This window comes from Solanum pennellii, chromosome 7 (assembly GCF_001406875.1).
Source record: "Solanum pennellii chromosome 7, SPENNV200".
NCBI lineage: Eukaryota > Viridiplantae > Streptophyta > Magnoliopsida > Solanales > Solanaceae > Solanum > Solanum pennellii.
The window spans coordinates 77,166,963-77,189,030 of NC_028643.1; the positions used below are offsets into that span (position 1 = coordinate 77,166,963).

Genomic DNA, 22,068 nt, shown 5'->3' on the forward strand with positions numbered 1-22,068 from the left:
AACCTTTTGTCACTCATCAACAGTTAATCAATTATTCCCCTTCTAGATTCTCTCATATTCCTCCTCCTCCTTCTTCTTCATCATCAAATAGAGCAATTCTCGCTGCCATAGCGATAAACAAGCATCAAATCAAACAAACAAAATCAATTCAAAAGAAAAAAAGGTCAACTCCCATAAGAATGCAGCAACAACCCCCATCCCCCACCCCCGATTCCGATCTCCCCCGTCTAGCTAACATCAAAATCAAATCATCTTCTCCACGTTTTCCCCCACCCACCACCCCTTCCATCACTGATACACCTACCGCCGGAGCTCAGCGGAGGATCGGAATCGCCGTCGATCTAAGCGACGAGTCTGCTTTCGCCGTTAAGTGGGCTGTGAATCAGTACCTCCGTCCTGGTGACGCTGTTATCCTTGTTCACGTCCGTCCAACTTCCGTACTCTACGGTGCTGATTGGGGATCTGTTGAGCTATCTATTGTTGATACGGAGAATGAGGAGAGTCAGAGGAAGCTTGAGGATGATTTCGATACGTTTACTACTACTAAAGCGTCTGATTTAGCTCAGCCTTTGGTTGATGCTCAGATTCCGTTTAAGATCCATATTGTTAAGGATCATGATATGAGAGAGAGGTTGTGTCTTGAGGTTGAGAGATTAGGGCTTAGTGCTGTTATTATGGGGAGTCGAGGATTTGGAGCTACTAAGAGGGGGAGTGATGGAAGACTTGGGAGTGTTAGTGATTATTGTGTTAGGCACTGTGTTTGTCCTGTTGTGGTTGTTAGGTATCCCGATGATAAGGATGCTGGAAATGCTGTTGTGGAGCCCGTGGTTTCTGTTGCTTCAGCTGCTGAAGAAGACGAGGAGGAAGCTGAGTACCATGATGCTTCTGAGGATCGAAAAGGTATGCCGATTGTTACTATTTTTCATTTAAGCATTTTTCTTTGTGCTCTTTATTTCCTTTATTTGGATTATCAAATGTTGTTCTTTATGCTTATTTCTTCATTATTAAGTATTCTATTATGTTTCTGATGATCTTCATGTATAATAGCAATCAGTTAATGTTGTGCTTCCTTGATAGTTTTCTCCTTTAACAGTTGCTCTGCTCCTAAACGAACAATCAGGTTAGAGAGGACTGATTTCTTGTTAATTTTCTGTTTGATATTGGACATTGTACTATAAAGTTAAGTTCAACTATGTAGGAGTAATATTAATTGAGAAGTTGAAAGGAAGTAAGTGGGGATACTGAATTCGAAATTCAGCATTCCTCCTTCCTCCACTCTTAACCTCCCCGACCATTGCTAGTTCCTCCATCCTCATAAAATTTTCTAGTACATTGTCATCCCCATCTTTTAATAGGTTTAGTTTATGTTTCTGTTCCTGTTATTTGTCTTGATTGACAAAAATAACCAGTTCTATTTTGGAATGTTGCAGGCTGTTTTTTTAAATATATAAGGATGAGCTTAATGCTTTTATGATTCATAGACTTGATTTCCGTAATAATTTGGGGCAAAATGTAATGTGGTCATGATTGTTTTCTCTGTTATTGACATCATACATAGGAATCCTGGGTGCATAAATTACCAGAAATGTGAAAAGGAATTATTTTGGGGTAGGCAGGTACCTAGTTCTGAGAGAATAACACGGGGTAAGCCTGTTTTAGAATAACAATCATGCGAGTTAAATCCTAAAGCTAATTCTCTTCTAGTTTCCAAATGTCGTGTTGTAGTAAATTAGTGTTGAAGTTCAATTTAATGTTGGACTTATGGGCTGAAAGGTCCAAAAATACAAAAATGGTTGGAATTATGAGTTATCTTGAATCAACCAATCCCTTACCCAAGACAAGATCTCGAATCAACCAATCGTCACATATTTCATTGGTTTGTTACCTAACCACGACTTTAGGTTTTCTCTGAAGGGGATTACCATCTTTCAATGAGTGAACTGGTGGTAAATCTGATCCTAGTAATAAAAGAAGAGAAAGGAAAAAAAGAAGAGTGAAGTTGTGATAGATTAAATGCCAAGTCCAAAGCCGCCTTTTCAAATTTGTCACCTATCAAGCGACATGTATGCCCTAATTTGGCATTTCCAAGTGTGAGCAAAATCCAAGGTCATCTTTTTAATGATTTGGCTCTGCTCTAGTCTTCTAGATGTTGTCTTTTTATCATCCACATGCTTACCATGAAACTATTAACTTACCTTAAGATTAGTTGGGAAAGAGAAAGTGTACATAAAGAGTGTTTTGGTTCCGGGCGATGAAAAGATAGACAACCCTATGGTGTATATGCTTGTTAAGCCAGAAAGATCTCCTTTAAGCATGGAAAGTGGTGTAGAAGTTATCTTATTATCCATCAGATTTAGTTTACTTGCGCAGAAACACTGACAATTCTGATTGGAAGCAGGTTTCAGTTCTTTTAAGATGCAGTACTGATTCAGGAAGACGTGGTTTCTTTTGGTTGATTCCCTTTCTGGTTTTAGTCAAGGAGTTAATGAAAATAAGATGAATGGTTTTGCATATCCTTGATGCCAGTACGAAAACATCTAACTTCATCAGAAAAAAGAAAGAAATGAAATGAATGCTACCAATATCTGTCATATTTACTCACATTTTATGTAATTTCAATTTCTTCAAGTGATGGCAAGTGTGGAAGTTGCACTAGCCCTTTTCCAAGGATACTTACTTCTTTAACCATTTATGATGCAGTTGCGTCGATTTAAGAAATAAGTTTGTGTCACATTGAAAGTAATTGCCCATTTACCTTTTTGAAGTTTATTCTTCTAGTAGAGTTGACACAAGGAACAGTTGAAGAATGTTATTCAAATCTCCAAAATTTACATTAATTTCAGAACTATAAGGAATTTGTTTTCCTAGAGGACGTGTTTTTCAAAACATTTTGACCAACCAAACAGGGGGGAAACACACCATCAATGAGTATGTGAGATTCTGTTTAGAAATGAAATTGTCGTGTATATAGTTGCAACCTGGCTGAACACATCCTCAGTTGTATTACTTTTTTTCTGTCTTGATCTTCGAGTATGATTAATTAGTTTGTGGAGTCTGCTTTTCAAGATTATTGAGAGGTTTGAATCAACTTTTATAGCTCCTTTCACTTATTCTCATCTCCATTATTTTACGACTCCAATTACTCCCATCTCCTAGTGCTTTGCTAAGATGTTCTTGATTCTTTTTGACAGATTCATAATGAAGGTGGACGAGGTCTTCCCTTGGTTTGCACTTGTATTGACCAGCTTCCTCCAAGAACCAGTAGGCCCTTTGTGACATCTGGAGTCATTTTATGTATATGAACTGTTGTAGCTCGTCTCTCACAACATCAACTTATTATGGTCTCTTCTTGATGATTGTATCTGCTATGGTTATCATCTTCACAATATTGTCACTTGATTACCTTTGGATACTTGCTGTGAAATCTAAAACTTTTTTATGACTTCTCTCATTAGTCATTACCAGTCTGGTTATGCATTAGAGAATCGCTGGCTTGTACTGATGGATGTTAGTAGTATTATGCATCAACATATGAAGTTTTAGATTTGTGTTTCGACATGTGATTTGAGATCGAAATAAAGGTTTCTACTTTCCCAACAATCATTTAAAATCCTGACCAGCAACATAATTTTTGTAGAAAATAAAAAAAAAAAGGATTTCAAACAAAAGAAGAGTCAGCAGAGACAAAAAGAAAATACTAAATGTTTTTTCAATATGTTCTAGCTTTGGTGTGGATTTGATAGGAGATGATAAGTATATCATGAAATTAATTGAAATGTGCGAAAGTTACCAATTCATAACAAAATAATAATCAATAATTCGATGTCATGTCAGGGGCCACTACATGACCATTAAAAACGACAAATACAGCACATGTTGAATATGAGAGTGGATACATATTGTTGAAAGAAAAAAAATATAAGAGGTTTCAACTTTCTATCAATGTATAATATAACGTATTGTTTGGATTTTAATATTTACACATGCTTTTCTTTATTCCCTTACCATTACAGAAAACATTATTCCAAATTCAGTACAATTTTTATTAAAGAAAACATTATTTCAAACAAGAAAAACGTTTTAAATAAAAAACAATAGTCTACAAGTTTGATTTAGTAAAAAAGAAGCAAAATCAGGCTATGATATTTGAAATTCTTTTTAATCTGAATTCTCTTCACAGAAGCTCTTAAATATACCATATCATTTGTGTTGCTATCAAAGCTTATTAACAAGGGGAAAATGAAAAAAATTATATATTAAGTTGTTTTCAAATGATCTCCAACTCAGAAGCGGAGTAAGAATATTTACTAAGGAATTTAAAATATGAAAGAAATCACCTCACCAAAAACTCATGCCTAAAAATTCAATTTAACTATATATACATAAAAATAATTTTAAATTTATATATATAATATAATTTTTTACAATTTTTTTTAAAAATAAACCCCTTACTTCTATCTGACTCCGTAACCGTCTCTAAGGAACATGCTTTCTGAAGCAAACGTGAGAAGATATACTTATTAATAAAATGATGAAGCTTCGGTTGTTGGTATGACATATAATGCATGCCTTGTACTTTAGTGATAGGTACTGCCATTATTCAACATATATTAATTCATACAATGTTTTATCCATACCTTTTATATCATATGACAAAACACACACATAATGAATCTTCTTGGCTTCTTACCAAAGTTAATTCTTTATATTTTAAATTACCTTAATGAAAATTTCGATTTCATCATTTTTTTCTCACAGGTTAAATTAAAAAGTGTTAAAGATTTAATTCAAAAGTTTCTAGTAAAGTGGTATATATCGAATTATACTTCTAATATTTCTTTACCTCTAAGAAGAATATAATAAGATATTTTGCCTAATCGAATATCCTTCACTGTATAGCGGAAAAATAGAAGCATGAGAGAATACTAGCATCAGAAAGTTGAATATACTTCACTATTTTACTCATAAGATACCTATAGAAACATTATGAAATCAAAATACTTGATATAATATATAATCATTAATGATCTTCACTCCTCCAAATTAAGGCACATAGGTATACATGGGGTATAATTTATTTGGCATAATCTCTTATGATATTAATACATAGTTAAGTTAAATCAAACTAGGGTTGGAAATCATAAGCCCCAATTCAAATCATCCATGCATGTATTACTAACATCCATCCAAAGCAAATAAAATGAAGAAGAAATGAAATGTTTTCGTACCTTCTGATCGATCTAAACAACATATAACAAATCATTTCATTTCTTTTTTTATTAGTATTGAAATATCCTTCACTATTTCACTGAACAACGAAATATGATGAGAAACATTATGAAATCGAAATACATGTAATATGATAGTTAATTATCATCACTCCTTCAAATAATCGATATACATGGAGAATTAGGAATAAGATATCATCTCCTCATGATATTAATTAGTACTAGTTACATACAAACATAGAAATTAATTAAATTAGGGTTGGGAATCATAAGCCCCAAATTAATCATCCATCCCAAAATAAAATAATTTAAAAAGAATCGAGATGTTTTTACACCTTCTAATCGACCTAGACAACATATAACAAACCCTTTCATCTATTCCCCATTAATAAGGCATATCCTTCATTATTTCACTGAACAAACGTACAAAAGATGAAACATTATGGAGTTGGAAATGCCTGATATTGTAGTTTGATAATTAATAATCATCACTCCTTCAAATCAACACACACAAATAGATATACATGGAGAATTATTTATTTGGCATAAGATCTTCTTCATCATCATCATATCTCTCATGATATTAATACAAGTTACATCAATAAAACACACAAATTAAGGAATTAATAAAAAACCTAGTTAGGGTTGGAAATGAATAAGCCCCACATCATCCATGTATTGCTTAGATCCATCCATTAAACCAGGACTCAATCTAAACATGAGAATACAAAATTCCATTTGATTAAGTGCTCCATCACCATCCAAATCTCCTTCAGCCAACATGTAAATCAACTCATCATCTCTTAAATCATTTAGACCAAGATTCATAGTGTTTCTCTTCAAACTTTCATATGTTATTAGCCCTATACTCACATCCATAAGTAAACAAAATCCATTGCAAAGCTCCCTCATGAATCCTTCCGCGCCTAATCTCTCCATCATTGAAGGGAAATGATCTTCAAATCCATAAGGATCATCCATTTTTCGCGATCACTAAAGAGATTTGTGTGTGTGTATGTGTTGTGTGTATGTGTTGTTTGTGTGTGTGTGTATATATATATATATATATATATATGTATGTGTGTGTATATATAGTGAAGGAAATAAATGTGTGGATGTTGTTAAGTTGTTGGCTTGTAAGATTCTATCCTTCCTGGAAGTTGCATGAGGAATCATTTGAAAGAACAGTACACTTTGTAAAAGAGGAATTGGTTTTTAGTGAGATTTACATGAAAACCTCTCACACACTACTCTTTCTAGATTTTTTTTTAGATTTGAATGATAACGACGGGTTGTACGAACCTCAGAGTAATGATAAAGTTATCTCCGTCCATGTGAGCTATATATCTAGGTCACATGTTTCAGCTGTGAAAATACAGTCACTAATGTTTGCATTAGGTTGATTGTCTACCCCACATCCGATTCCTTAGGGCTTGAGGTGCAATCCTTCCCTGAACTCTGCTTATACGAGATGCTTTGTCCAACGGACTAACTTAAATGATAACGATGTGTACGTGTGTTTTTACTGTACATGCATGTGTATTGGGATAACATTTCTATAATTGCTTCTACTAGCTAGGGCAAATTCTGCCCATTTCCATACACAATGAATATTATTGCTAAATTTGAATCAATAATTAATTGCGTACCTTTGTTAGTAGTGTAATTTGTTCTTTTCACTTAAAAAAACAACATAAATTATTGATGGACAACGTACTTACACCTTCATTAAGTGCAACTAATAAATCATATATAAAACAGTAACAAATAGTACATTTTAAAAAATATTGGGAGGGGGTGAGGGATAAGGGATTAATCCATGTAATTTAAATAAGTCTTTTAAGATTTTAATACATGCTTAAAAAAATCATTTAATAACATTAATCATTGATTTTTGAACAAATTATCCTTTATATTTCCCTAAACTACATGGCTTGTTTGATTCATTTATTGAAGCAATAAGAAATTAGGATTAGTATAGTTTTATTTTTTTCTTGATTTTTGACACTTTTTTTTTTTTGGTTTGGAGGGAGTAACTCTTTTTGTAATGTATATTCTGTTAATTATGTTGGAACAAAAAACAAATAAATTCTCCTCCAATGTTAAATGGAGAAAAACAAAATCAGTAACAAGATCGATGAAATTAATGTTTCACAGACCGTATAGAAAAAAAAAAGATTTAAAATTAACAGGGTGACTCGACAGTGTTAAGAAAAAGACATATGTCTTAGGCCCCCAAATTTAAAGGGTCTCATTTTTTAATAATAATAGGCTTTAACTTATTATTTTTTAACAAATATTGAATACTGTTTGTGTTTGTATAAAAAGTAAAAAAAATTTCATGAAAAATGAAGGAATTATTAGAAGAAATTTGACATATTTAGAATACTATATATCTCATGAAAAATAACTTAAAATAAGAATGATTATATATCAATTGAAAACTAGAAAAATTAATTATATAAAAGTTATTAACAATTTAAATTTAAAGTTCCATTTAATTTAAAAGAAACGTGGAAATAATTAGTTAAGAACAAAAAGTTGTTGCTGCAAACCCTCTCACATGTAGATTTAGAATTTTATATACCTACATTACAAAATTCAGTAATTTTGATCTATATTTATTTAAAAATATTCATTTTAATATATATAAATAATATATTCAAACTTAATTATACATTAATTTAGAATTCGTAAATTTAATATGATTAAAAAATTATTATATTCATATCAATATCGAGAAAAAATGGGTTAAAACATAATAAAATTAATGATATAATTTTTAATAATAACTATTCGAACCATATTATTGACAATTTGACACCATTGGTCCACCCTGAAAAAGTGACCATTTATGTTTTCTATAATATACTCTAAAATAACACTTATCATATAATTTAAAATTCATCTCTTATAACATCCTTTTTCGATAGAGCTAAAATTATAAATACGGAAATGGAAGGAAACGTACGTACTAAATTATTTCCCTCGGTACGTTGAGTCACAATCTATTTTTCTCTGTGTTTAGCCGTAACTCATTTCATCTGTTCTTCGTTTTAATTTATGTCATATTATTTAATTTATTATAAAATTTGATGAAATAAAATAAGTTTTCGAAATCTATAGTGTTAAACATGTAATAATATGAAAGGTTCATGAATCATAATTATGTTAATTTTTTAAATATGAAGTTACTTTCTTTTTAGCCAATTTTTTCATACTTGTGTTGTTAATTAATTTACTAAAGATATAGCGATAAAAAAACTATGACTCAGCTGCCTTCGTGTATTACATATAAGGGGGACCATTCTTATAACACTCATATAATAGATCGAATTAATATTGATCATTATTTTTTTAGATTGACAAGATTATTAGTGCATCATGTGACACTTTTCTGGCTTTTACTTGCTTTTACCCTACGTAATAATCCTATTTACTGTTAGAAAATAAACTAAGATGAAATGGTCACTCGTCAACATGCATGATATCGCTGTAGGTAAAGATTCTGATCGTCATTCATATGAAAAATAACTTTTATGTGATTGTTTAATCAAGGCCCACAAGTGTGAGTTCTCTAACAACTTATAAAGTTTTAGATGAAATGATCACACGCTTCAATATGATATCAGAGCAGATAAAGATCCAGTAACAGTTTAACTATATTTCAGTGGTATATAGTACCCAAAATATTTAATCAACCTCTTATTTCAAACAATGGTATTACAACTATATGACAAACTATATAACAATAATTGCTAGCACAATACTTTATAATTTTTTGAGGGGATTTAGTAATGCCACTAATTTGTAAGATTGCAAAAAGACATTAATTATGATCTAAGTATTTTTGGGACACTGTATATACAGAAAGTACATGAATATTCCTGGGTGTTTCCTTAAACCACAAAACAACACAAAATTATAGGTATCATTAAATAAAGTTAAAATGTTATAACATTAAAGGGACAAAAACATGAACCATCATATTTGTTGCTTCCCACAAGGAGAACAGGAAATTTCAATGCAACTTCCTTTTAATAATTTTAATATCTTCTTCATATATACAATCATTCATCCTCCATAAACTTGAGTGTATATATGCATAAATGACCTAAATTTCTTATTCATTTGTTGTACATATGCAATTTTTTTTAAACATTATTGTGAAATCTATGTTAGGATACATTTGTAATGTGCATTTTACTCAGGTTTTATCAAGTGTCAGTTTGACTTATTTTAGAAGTTATGTCAATGGAAAGTAGCAGAGTCAGGATTTTTCACTAAGAAGATTTTATTAGAATATACAGCGTGATATTCCGCTTCTGCTGAGGGCTAAGTTATCATGATGCTCATTCTGCTTAGAACCTAACGTATCGATGAACACGATTTATGAGCTGGAGAGTTATAACTATAGTTCTTCTTGCTAGTAACTCAGAATAGGCAAATTCATTACATCTCTTATTGTACAGAAAGAATACATGTCAATTCACCTCATATATAGTCACATATACACTATCAATGTTTGACAAAACAGGACAAAGTGGATACATTTCAAAAGTTCCAATTGTTGGAATTTATATCTATCTTGGCTCCAGGATTGTTATCGATACTTTGTTACTTAGATATCCTTCATCAGTTGATGATTTAGTTGATTCCATCGAATTCCTCTCTATGAAAAAACCAGGTTGCTTTGGTTGAGGAAGAACCAGACCTTCATTGCCTAACCAGAAAACTACTGATGCCATTGTAGGCCTATCCTCGGGGAGTTTTTGGACGCATAACAAACCAACCTGGATGCATCTCAGCACTTGAGATTCTGAAAAGGATTCTTTGATACATTCGTCTATGAGTTCCAACGCGTTGCCTTCACTCCAAAGTAACCATGCCTAAATTACAAACAGAACAACACATTTATACAAATGTATTCACAATAGGATGCTAAGAGTGAATTAAGGGAATGAAGTTTTGTGCCATATATATGTGCTTACATGTCCTAAAAGATTGTGATGATGTTCCAAATGACGAAATTTCCTGTTCTTTCTGCCACTGACTATTTCAAGAATGATTACACCGATGCTGAATACATCTGATTTTACTGAATATTTCCCATCAACGGCATATTCCGGGGACATATATCCACTGCATCAACTCAATATATTTATGCTCATGATGTACTGATTGAATAGTAATAAAGATTCTATGATTTAACGATGTAGAAACTTACTATGTTCCTATTACTCTTTTAGTTTTTCCTTCCACTTCATCTCCACCAAAAATTTTGGCAAGGCCAAAGTCAGAAATTTTGGCATTCATGTCAGTATCTAATAAAATGTTGCTGGTCTTGAGATCTCTGTGAATAATTCGTAATCTTGAATCCTGGTGAAGGTAAAGAAGACCTCGAGATATTCCCATAGCAATTTCAAAACGGTTCTTCCATGCAAGTGATGCTTTTCTACTTGAATCTGCACAATGTATAACTAATCGTTGAGTGATGCAGAGATACTGAGGACTTATTAAGTAGTATTTAGTTAATGAATCATGAAAATCAGACCAAAAATGAAATAGTCCAAGCTAGCGTTGGGCATGAACTCATATATTAGCATCCTTTCTTCTCCTTCAAGGCAGCAACCCAATAGCTTGACAAGGTTTCTATGTTGCAGCTTGGAAATGAGAACGATTTCATTTTTTAACTCTTGAAAGCCTTGTCCAGAATGCTTCGATAGTCTCTTTACTGCAATATCTTGTCCATTTGGTAGGATACCCTGCAATTTTCTATCAAGAGTCAAAGATGCCACTTCTAGCTAGACGTCGAGTATCAAAGTTGATTTACCTTGTAAACCGGTCCAAATCCGCCTTCCCCAATCACATTAGCAGAAGAGAAATTTCCAGTGGAACTTGTAACAGTAACTAAATCAAACAATGGAAGCTCCATTTCCTCATTTTCAACTTCTAAGCCTGTCAATAACATTCGCCCGCCACAAACATGATATCAATGAGAATTTGGTAAAGGCGAACAATGTCAGCCAGATAGACAAGAGTATCTCAAGTATATACATACCTCTTCTTCTTTTCCTTCTTCGGAAGTAAAACCAAGCTAAAAAGCTGAGGATAAATGTTGCTACCACTGCTGAAATGACGCCAATCAGGGCTGCCCTCTTTCTCCTCCCCTTCCTGTCTGAATATGTTCAATTTACATATGAGTTGGCCATATCAGTAATGAATTGCATTGATAGTATTACTTCTTATTTTGCTTGGAAGCTCTGCAGACTTGCTAATCAGTACTAACTATTAAAGGAGTGTGCACGACCATCCCCCGCTGTTAAACATTTTTGATCTTCCATGAGGTCTAGCACATCAGAAGCTAAGAGCCAGTATTCCTAAAATCCCTTGGAGGAAACAGTTACGTAACAGTCTTTGCTCTCCTATATGGTTATTCATTCTGAATATAGCTGCTAGAGTCAAACTCTATACAAAAGAAAGTCTGCAACAACGGGGACTAGTGGATGATCTGAGAAGCAAATGCGTACAGCTACTAGATGGATACGTTTGTACTAGACTATCAGCTCCCTCCTTATGGGGAAACAATTGTAGATGTGCAGCCATTTAATGGCTGATAAACAATTTCAATGTCTATCAAGTAAATAAGATAGTAGAATTCCTTCAATTCTAAATAGTTGTTTATTTATATTGTACAACAAAAGGAGAAAATGGTGCAGAGTGGGATCATTACCTAATTCTGAAGCTGCAACTCTCACAAACAGGTTTTGTTCATTTTGGCTGAACTCGCGTATATCTATGAGTTCACCAAACCATAGTAAGCATCCACTTCCTCCATTTCTAACATCAAGATCTGAGTAGGCTGTACAATTGCAATCAGCCAAGCACATTTTCTCGCAATCTTCAAGGTTCATGCTGTCATTATACCAGGAGTTTCTAGAATCAGGCATTTTGATACCTGAAAATTTAAGAAAACCATCATGGGTACAATCCAAAGAAGTTCTCCTTACGCAACCACTAGACCACTCTGTTGCAGAATCTTGAGGATACCTGTGAAGGCATAATTAAGTAACAAAAAAAGAATCAAGCACACACATGAGGGGCGTGTGAAAACATAAGTAATCAAAATTCACAAGTGTGCTCTCTCTGATAGTTTAACAAATACAAACCTAGGCTCAAAACCTTTCAAACAGTCACATGGAGGGGAGTTATTGATGTTGCAACTTGAATAAGGTCCACATAAACCAAAACGATCACAATTATCAAATTGTGCTGTCAAGTAGAGAAACCAGCTCTGACTGCGCTCTATCCATGTTAGGTGTTCTAGCACACCAGACGGATTGAGCACCACCCTGGTGGGTACAGAGTCATTCTTAATTGTATATGTGTAGTAAATTTCCTGCTGATTAATAACAAACTCGAAACTGTAATATGTATTTGGTTTATTATTAGGACTACCACTAAATGCAATACCATTCCATGGCCCTGAGCTAAATACTATAGATGAATTTTTCCACACAAACAATTGTGGATATCCATGTGAATCAACACGATCTACATAATCACCAGGAGTAGGATCATCTGTGCTCTTCCATGACGTTAAATGCCAATTCATTCCCGTGACAAAATCTTTTCCTAGCCTCATACCAGGTAACAAAGTATTTCCTGGATAGTCAAAACTCTGCCACGCGAAATTATTTTCCAGGCCTCTATCATTTCCATCACTGACAACAAGGTTCCCTGAATCCAGTAACCGTGCTTTTGGATTCTTTAACAATCTCGATGAGTTTGATGACCAAATTGAGACATTGGATTTATCAACAAGTACAAGAATTCCATTGGGATTAAGTGTTAACACTCCTGAAGTGTCATTAAGTGGAATCTTTCTGTTTGCAACCCAAACAACAGTTCCATTTGATATTTTCTTGTACCATATGCCAACGTAACGATTCTTCTTCGAATTTCCAGGGCTGAAAAATCCAAGCTCATAAACCCCTCCAGCTGAAACAATTGTGTCACCATCTCTAATGGATTTATCTATAGTGATTGTATCTAATGCTGCAGAAGTTAGTAAAATGAAGAGAAATTGGCAGCAAATGCATAAAGAAAATAGGCCTTTCATGGATTCTGATTTTTTTTTTTTGATTGACAATGTTAAGGCCTTTGAGCCTCAACATAGTTGATATAAAAATTAGTAATAACAAAAGATTTATTTGATTGACAAAGTTGAGTTTTTCTGCCCACCACTTTAGAATTAACACAAGTCATGTTAAATATTCCTCTTAAACAGAATATGAAAAGAAAAACTTTTCTATTAAAATAATAGTCAGGCACACCTGGACTAATTACACTATCTCTCACCAACACAATACCCTGTTATTCACATCAAAGCAGGAATATGTTCTTTGATTTTTTCATGTTTTAATTTGAGACTAATAATTACGGACCAACTTCGTGGACTACTAGGTTACATCTTTTGGATGTGAAAGTATTTGATTTTTGATAACACAAGTCGTTTGATTCAAAACAAAATTAAGAACACAAGTCGTTTGATTCAAAATAAGGTTATGTCAAGATTATAATTTTGTGATTATTACTGGGTAAAATGATCACATCTTTTTTATATGAGATATATTGATAAATTCATAATTTTGGTATGAATTTTATATTGGAAATAACCCCAAATATCTTCAACCAAACAAATCCTTATTAATAAAGGTCTATCACCGCTTCTTTGTTTAATTAATTTAATTTACTAATTAGTTGAGGGGTAATTGTTTCAACTTTTCTATTGAGAGGGCATAGAGGCGGCTAAATAGAGTTCCAAAGTTGCACGCTGTTGACTAATCATGATTAAATTAATGATTTGAAGTGATTTTAAAACTATTAAAATTAATCATGATTAAATTGTTGCATATTGTTACTCATTTTATTACCTAAACATGCTATATTACAATCTGTTTGGTCAAATTTTCAATATTCACACATTTTAAAAAGTGCTTTTTTTTAATACAAATACATTTTTGAACCTTTTTTTTTTTGGATCAAAGCAAATTTGTGTTTGACTCATCACTTTTTCATGGCCAAGGTTCCAAAAGTACTTAGGAGAAAAAAACTACAGCATTTTCGCCTACTTTACAACTTAAAAATATTTTTTTTTCTTTCTACAAGCTTGACCAAAAACCTGTAACTCTCTAAAATTATTGCATATTGTCACCTCATTTTTCCTTTTCATATTGTAAAGTCACCATATAATAAGATAACTAAGGATAAATAATAAAAAAGGCAAGTTTTTGTCATGCTGCAAATATGATTTTTTTACTTGGAACTCTTGACAAGAACATTACTCTTTATCATATATACACTAGAACTAATATAGAACAATAAGAAAAAAGTTTGCACATTTCAAAACTTTCAACTGGAATTTTATGTCTATCTTGGCTCTAGAACTGTTATCGACACGCTACTACTAACATATACTTCATCATTTGATGATTCTGTTGATTCCATTGAATTCCTCTCTATGAAAAAACCAGGTTGCTTTGGTTGAGGAAGAACCAGACCTTCATTGCCTAACCAGAAAACTACTGATGCCATAGTAGGCCTATCCTCGGGGAGTTTTTGGACGCATAACAAACCAACCTGGATGCATCTCAGCACTTGAGATTCTGAAAAGGATTCTTTGATACATTCGTCTATCAGTTCCAACGCGTTGCCTTCAATCCAAAGTAACCATGCCTAAATTACAAACAGAACAACACATTCATACAGTTGTCATCACAATAGAAAGCTAAGAGTGAATAAAGGGAATGAAGTTTTGTGCTTACATGTCCCAAGAGATTGTGATGATGTTCCAAATGACGAAATTTCCTGTTCTTTCTGCCACTAACGATTTCAAGAATGATTACACCGATGCTGAATACATCTGATTTTACTGAGTATTTCCCATCAACAGCATACTCCGGGGACATATATCCACTGCATCAACTCAATATATTTATGCTCATGATGTCCTGATTAAATGTAATAAAGGTTCTATGATTTAAAGATGTGTAGAAACTTACTATGTCCCTATTACTCTCTTAGTTTTTCCTTCCTCTTGGTCACCACCAAAAATTTTGGCAAGGCCGAAGTCAGAAATTTTGGCATTCATGTCAGTATCTAATAAAATGTTGCTGGTCTTGAGATCTCTGTGAATAATTCGTAATCTTGAATCCTGGTGAAGGTAAAGAAGACCACGAGATATTCCCATAGCAATTTCAAAACGATTCTTCCATCCAAGTGAAGCTTTTCTGCTTGGATCTGCACAATGTAGAACTAATCATTAAGTAATGCCAAGGTATTGAGGGCTCGTCAAGTAGTATTTAGTTATTGAATCATGAGAATCAGACCGAAAATGAAATAGTCCAAGCTAGCGTTGGGCATGAACTCATAGATTAGCATCCTTTCTTCTCCTTCAAGGCAGCAACCCAATAGCTTGACAAGATTCCTATGTTGCAACTTGGAAATGAGAACGATTTCATTTTTTAACTCTTGAATGCCTTGTCCAGAATACTTCGATAGCCTCTTTACTGCTATCTCTTGTCCACTTGGTAGGATACCCTGCAATTTTCTATCAAGGGTTAAAGATGCCACTTCCAGCTAGAAGTTGAAGATCAAAGTTAATTTACCTTGTAAACCGGTCCAAATCCGCCTTCCCCAATCACATTAGCAGAAGAGAAGTTTCCAGTGGAACTTGTAACAGTAACTAAATCAAACAATGGAAGCTCCATGTCCTCATTTTCAACTTTTGAACCTGTCAATATACATTCGCCTGCCACAAACATGATATCAATGAGAATTTGGTAAAGGCGAACAATGTCAGCCAGATAGACTAGAGTACCTTAGGTATATTTACCTATTCTTCTTCTTTTCCTTCTTTGGACGTAAAACCAAGCTAAAGAACTGAGGATAAGTGTTGCTACCACTGCTGAAATGACACCAATCAGGACTGACCTCTTTCTCCTCCGTGTCCGGTCTGAAGATGTTCAGTATTAGTTCACAATCAGTCTTCAATTTACATATGAGTTAGCCATATCAGTAGTTAATTGCATTGATTGTATTACTTCTTATTCTGTTGCGAAGCCCTGCAGACTTAGTAACTTGTTGACCAGGGCTTTCAATCTACAAGATCACTGAAAAATACTTCCATATTTATTTGATTACAAGCTGCATTGTTAAATCGGTATCTTCTTTGAAAGATGACACATATTAAAGTACAGTGGAACTGATTACAAGCGGCATTACTAGAGGACAGAATGCATATGACTACCACCCGCTGTCAACAGTCTTGATCTGTCATGAGGTCTAGCATAATTTTAAGCTTTTAAAGGGAATGAAGTGCTCGTCCCTTAGCAATCCTACTGACCGGTTATGTCCTAGTATCCATATAGTCGTGAGTAAGATTTCAAATTTTTCAAATGCTCATTGCAGCAAGCCACTTCCGTTCCAGTACCACAGAAAATGAGGATAAGGGTGATAATCACACTAAGTAGAATACATTTTGTACTAGATTATCAGCTCCTAATAAGTACATGTGCAACCATCTAATGGCTGATAAATTCTTTACAATGAAATCGCCATAGTACCAACTACTAAAGCACCTAATCAACTTTAATGTCCATCAGGTGAGTAAATAAGATAGCAGAATTCTAAGAGTTGTGCATTCATGCAGAGTAGGTTCATTACCTAATTCTGAAGCAGCTACTCTCACATATAGATTTTGCTCATTTTGGCTGAATTCTCGTATATCTATGAGTTCTCCAAACCATAGTAAGCATCCACTTCCGCCATTTCTAATATCAAGATCTGAGTAGGCTGTACAATTGCAATCAGCTAAGCACATTTTCTCGCAATCTTCAAGGTTCATTCTCTCATTATACCAGGAGTTTCTAGAATCAGGCATCTTGATACCCGTAAATTTAAGAAAACCATCATGGGTACAATTTAAAGAAGTTCTCCTTACGCAACCACTAGACCAGTCTGCTGCAGATTCTTGAGGATACCTGTGAAGGCAAGAAAATAATTACACGTGTTTGGTCCAAGAAAAAGAATCAAGCACACACATGAGGGGTGTGTGAAAACATAACTTAGTAATCAAAATTCAAAAGTGCACTCTCTCTGATAGCTTAATGGGAGATGATCACATAGTTTAACAAATACAAACCTAGGCTCAAAACCTTTCAAACAGTCACATGGAGGGGAGTTATTGATGTTGCAACTTGAATAAGGTCCGCATAAATCAAAACGATCACAATTATCAAGTTGTGCTGTCAAGTAGAGAAACCAGCTCTGAGTATGCTCAATCCATATTAGGTGTTGTATCACTCCATCCGGGTTGAGCACCACCCTGGTGGGCAAAGAGTCACTCTTAAGCTCATATTTGAAGTAAATTTCCTTCTGATTGATAACAAACTCGAACGTATAATACAAAGATGGTTTATTACTAGGACTACTAGAAAATGCAGCACCAGTCCATGGCCCTGAGCTAAACACTACAGATGAATTTCTCAACAAGAACAATTGTGGGTATCCATGTGAATCAACACGATCTACATAATCACCAGGAGTAGGATCATCTGTGCTCTTCCATGACGTTACATACCTATCCATGCCCGTAACCAAATCTATTCCTACCTTCATTCCAGGTAATAAAGTATTTCCTGGATAATCAAAACTCTGCCACGCGAAATCAATTCCCTGATCTCTGTCATTTCCATCACTAACAACAAGGTTCGCAGAATCCAGGAGCCTTGCTTTTGGATTCTTTAACAATCTTGATGAGTTTGATGACCAAATTGAGACATTGGATTTATCAACAAGTACAAGAATTCCATTGGGATTAAGTGTTAACACTCCTGATGTGTCATTAAGTGGAATGTCTCTGTTTGCAACCCAGACAACAGTTATAGGTGATATCTTCTTGTACCATATGCCAACGTAACGATTCTTCGAATTTCCAGGGCTGAAAAATCCAAGCTCATAAACCCCTCCAGCTGAAACAATTGTATTACCATCTCTAATAGATTTATTTGTATTGATTGTGTCTAATGCTGCAGAAGTTAGTAACATGAAGAGAAATTGACAGCAGATGAAGAGCCTCAACATAGCTGACACAAAAAACAAAATCAATACCATTGATTGTTAAAATTTTATTTCTTTCTGCCCACCAGTTTGGAATCAGAAAGTCATGTCTACAATATTGGACTTATAAATAATAGGCTAAATATCGCGATATATTCGACTTATAAATAACACGTTAAATATCGCGATAGCCCCTTAAACTTCACATAGTATTATAAGTTGCATATTCAAAACTTAGCTAGTGATCAAATAAACAATTTAATTTGACAGAGTAAATCTCACTCGCTGTTGACATGTTGAACCAATCAATAATCGAAAACTGTATTTTTAACTAATAATTACCCACCGCAATTTTGCAGTACACTCCACGAATATAATAAAAGCTTGATATCAATTTGGACCATTTTGAAGATTCTTGTTATGTTTGATGAGATAGTTGACAATCAAAAATGGTACAATAATCAAATATTAATTCGGATTTGGCTCGGCTCCGCTCGGCTTATTCAGGTAATACTTTCAATATCATTTAATTTATATTCAGAACTCAAATTTACTTTAACAAATTTTTTTTTATATTTAATATTCGAACTTGAAATCTCTTATTAAGAATAAAATATTGTCACCACAGGATGGTTTGAGTATATCATTTTTTCATTTTTTTTTTGAAAGGTTAGCTTTGTGTCATAAATATAGAGATGGGGTAGAGGTGATAATTTATTGTTAAAACTTTGTCGGTATGGTCAACCAACTTTTGTCTGGATGCGATGGGTTTCTTTTATGGCTCAGTGATCGACCAATTTGAGCCTATCTCGAATAATTTTATGAAATATGTGTTATTTTTCTAAAATTTAATTTGTATGAATTTATAGATAGATTCAAATCTAAAAATTCAATGATTATAATTTAAATTTAAAAATTTAATGAATTTAATTTTCAATATTTTTAAATTTCAATTTATAATGGTGTCAGAATATGGAATCACAGATTTAAATTTAATATTTATTGAGGTTTTTAATATATTTTTACATATATTTGGTATAAAAAGAATAAAAATTCAAATAAATTTATCTCGACAAAATTTATGATGTACAATTACCTTCCATCGTACATGTATATGATGCAAGACCTTTTACCTGAAATAAAATCTTTTGACATTTTTTACTTTTATCTCCTGATTTTCAATTCAATAACTATTAAATTATTGTGTAAAATGTAAAACTCTTTAATTTTCCCATAATTTTAAGGAAACGAACTAATATTTGCTTTCCAAAAACTCTAGAGGCGGCTAACAACCTAAGACTAGTTTTCAAAGTTGTAGTCTTTTGACTTCCCATATTATAGTCTGATTAGATGTATAATCTTAATTAATTTATGTTTTTTTTATCTCTCTAATCTTGAATCTTTATAGCGTTAGTGAATTATTTAGTGTTAAATCATTTCTATAACGTTGATGAATTATTTAGTATTAAATCATTTCATTGTTGTTGTATTGTGTTGATTTTATGATTGTATTACATATTTGAGAGTGATATTATTCAACCAATAACCTAAAAACTACATATTTTTATAAAGGGATTAAAAAAACACATATTAACACACATTTAACTTAATGAAAAATTAAATACAATTAATCGAATATTATAAAAATTCATCATTATTTAAGAGATAAAAAGTGCAAACATTATCCCTGAAATTGATTTATGTCTTTTGATAAATTTTTTTAAAGAGACAAATATTTGATCAATTCTTTTAAATGATGTGACAGATTAAAAGAAAATACAACGAAATATTTTTTTCCGTTTCCTTATGTAATTAATCATGTCGAAATAACTAATTCCAGCTCTCACGGTTGACACATCCATTTCTTGTTTTCCTCTTTAAATCGTTATGAAATCACCATATTTTCAGCAAAAAAAAAAAAAGTCAGCATATTGTAATATTATACTGAGAAAAAATAAAAACAAAAAGACAAGTTTTCACATGCTGCAAATATAATTTTCTACTTGAACTATTGCAATTTGCTTTAACAGTTAAGAAAATAATTTTAACGTTAATTTTCTAGTCGAAATTACTCCTTCTTTTGTTTCTATTTGTATGTCATTATTTTTTATTTCAGGTGCATTGAATTTACCATTTTATCTTTGTACATTTTTTTAAAGTTAAACTTTTCAATCAGCGAATATAAATTGATTTATTTTGATCAACTAATTTGACTAATGAACACGAACTATTCACTTTTTTTTATGTTAGTCAAATGTTACTTTCATCACTAATAATTCACAAAAATAAAATAGAAAAAACAATATAATTTTGTACATTATTTTTGTAAAATGACAAATATTATTTATGAATCAACTATTTATAATAAAAATGAACAATAAGTCATTAATTTCAGTTGGGTGTAAACTTAAAAATATATTTTATTATTGCGCTGACAATTGCCCAGTTCTTTCTTTCATCAATGTGAGATTGGTTTATTAATGTCAAAAAGGTTCAAAGAACCATTCGAATCATTATGTCAACTTGAGCAAAGAGGCCTAAATATTTATTCGTATGTGATATTTACGTTAAATTATATTTATTAATTTATAACTTATTTGATAAAATTATTAACAAACACAAATTGTTTCTTAAGTATTTCCTAAAATAAGTAAACTTAAGTTGTAAACAGAGTATTTCTTCTCCGGTTGCATATTATTTGTCCACTTTCCTCTTTACACGCTCTTTAAACAAGTTAAATTTATCCGCATTTGATAATCAATACATTTTATTTATGTGCCTTATCAATCAAGATTAGCAATGGAGGAATTTTTTTGGAACTTTGTAATATTAAAATTTTCAAAAAGAATTTAATTAAATGAAAAGTAAATCTTTTAAAATAAATTCTATTTCTGTTTTTAATTATATGAACAAATATTATGAAACATAGAGAGAATGTATTATATATAATCAAATGAAATAAATATGTATTAATTGATTATAATAATGCGATAGAAATTCTAAGTGCATATTTATTGATTTGAAGCAAAAGTGAAATAGATAAGTTTTTTTTTAGAGACTTCATGAGCTGAAAATGATGAAATGGACTCATATCCATTCTAATATTTTTCTATTTATTTTTTTAAAATTAATTTTTTATGGCTCTTTAATTTCTATTAAACTACAGATTACATAAATTATTTTAGCCACTTGTGTAAGGTAGCCTTGCTTACCGACAAAATAACATACTTTCAATAAGCCCACTTGCTTTAATAATACAAAATATTTTTTTATTCAGTTATTGACAGCTAACACTCTAATAATACAAATAAAACCTTCTTTATCATTAAATTGTGGTTCATGTCATATATGCAACATTTTTTCTGACATTAAAGGGCATGATGAAGAGGTTCATTTGATCAATTCCTTACCCTATGCAGATAGGATATTTTAAATTATTAAATCCTCATAGCATTAGTAACATTTAGAATCAAACGTTTACTGTCATACCAAAAGTTATAGCTTTTAACAAAAACATAACGTTATTTCTTAACTAAATCCACCAAGCAAACGTCATGTTTGATCATGACTCCAAACCGGGCCAACCTAGTCCTGGTGGGCCTTGCCATAGGCACGATATTTGACATTCTCCAATAGTATGTTATTGTTGTTGTAATAGACCTTTAGGTACTAATCTGATTCCTAGATGACACTAATTAATCAGCATGGTTTTTGTTTC

General features: G+C 32.4%; 4 protein-coding genes across 4 annotated transcripts; 1 reads left to right on the forward strand and 3 right to left on the reverse strand.

Moving 5' to 3' along the window:
- Positions 1 to 13: 13 nt before the first annotated feature.
- On the forward strand, positions 14 to 3,498 carry LOC107026432 (universal stress protein PHOS34). The gene is made up of 2 exons (XM_015227395.2): positions 14 to 900; positions 3,192 to 3,498. The coding sequence occupies exons 1-2, from the start codon at positions 180 to 182 to the stop codon at positions 3,197 to 3,199; spliced, it is 729 nt and encodes a 242-aa protein (XP_015082881.1). The 5' UTR covers positions 14 to 179; the 3' UTR covers positions 3,200 to 3,498.
- A 2,369-nt stretch (positions 3,499 to 5,867) lies between these two features.
- Positions 5,868 to 6,209, reverse strand: LOC107025302 (calcium-binding protein PBP1). The gene has a single exon (XM_015226089.1). The coding sequence runs from the start codon at positions 6,207 to 6,209 to the stop codon at positions 5,868 to 5,870; it is 342 nt and encodes a 113-aa protein (XP_015081575.1).
- A 3,449-nt stretch (positions 6,210 to 9,658) lies between these two features.
- Positions 9,659 to 13,722, reverse strand: LOC107025303 (G-type lectin S-receptor-like serine/threonine-protein kinase At4g27290). Its single transcript, XM_015226090.2, has 8 exons — positions 12,398 to 13,722; positions 11,962 to 12,278; positions 11,290 to 11,406; positions 11,062 to 11,186; positions 10,783 to 10,993; positions 10,456 to 10,693; positions 10,220 to 10,370; positions 9,659 to 10,117 (listed from the first exon to the last, which is right to left on the reverse strand). The coding sequence occupies exons 1-8, from the start codon at positions 13,348 to 13,350 to the stop codon at positions 9,812 to 9,814; spliced, it is 2,418 nt and encodes an 805-aa protein (XP_015081576.1). The 5' UTR covers positions 13,351 to 13,722; the 3' UTR covers positions 9,659 to 9,811.
- An 802-nt stretch (positions 13,723 to 14,524) lies between these two features.
- On the reverse strand, positions 14,525 to 18,631 carry LOC107024571 (G-type lectin S-receptor-like serine/threonine-protein kinase At4g27290). Its single transcript, XM_015225559.2, has 8 exons — positions 17,434 to 18,631; positions 16,956 to 17,272; positions 16,126 to 16,245; positions 15,899 to 16,041; positions 15,620 to 15,830; positions 15,293 to 15,530; positions 15,056 to 15,206; positions 14,525 to 14,966 (listed from the first exon to the last, which is right to left on the reverse strand). Exons 1-8 carry the CDS (start codon positions 18,402 to 18,404, stop codon positions 14,661 to 14,663), a joined length of 2,457 nt encoding a protein of 818 aa, XP_015081045.1. The 5' UTR covers positions 18,405 to 18,631; the 3' UTR covers positions 14,525 to 14,660.
- Positions 18,632 to 22,068: the final 3,437 nt, after the last annotated feature.

What these genes read in the sequence shown, in the direction of transcription:
- LOC107025303 (XM_015226090.2), bottom strand. Translation starts at nt 13,350, where the DNA reads ATGAAAGGCCTATTTTCTTTATGCATTTGCTGCCAATTTCTCTTCATT. An exon ending in CTTGGACTATTTCATTTTTG is followed by an intron (nt 10,694 to 10,782) that starts GTCTGATTTTCA and finishes TACATTGTGCAG; the next exon opens with ATTCAAGTAGAAAAGCATCA. An exon ending in ATCACAATCTTTTAGGACAT is followed by an intron (nt 10,118 to 10,219) that starts GTAAGCACATAT and finishes TTTGTAATTTAG; the next exon opens with GCATGGTTACTTTGGAGTGA.
- LOC107024571 (XM_015225559.2), bottom strand. Translation starts at nt 18,404, where the DNA reads ATGGTATTGATTTTGTTTTTTGTGTCAGCTATGTTGAGGCTCTTCATC. An exon ending in AAGGAAAAGAAGAAGAATAG is followed by an intron (nt 16,042 to 16,125) that starts GTAAATATACCT and finishes TGTTTGTGGCAG; the next exon opens with GCGAATGTATATTGACAGGT. An exon ending in ATCACAATCTCTTGGGACAT is followed by an intron (nt 14,967 to 15,055) that starts GTAAGCACAAAA and finishes TTTGTAATTTAG; the next exon opens with GCATGGTTACTTTGGATTGA.
- LOC107026432 (XM_015227395.2), top strand. Translation starts at nt 180, where the DNA reads ATGCAGCAACAACCCCCATCCCCCACCCCCGATTCCGATCTCCCCCGT.
- LOC107025302 (XM_015226089.1), bottom strand. Translation starts at nt 6,209, where the DNA reads ATGGATGATCCTTATGGATTTGAAGATCATTTCCCTTCAATGATGGAG.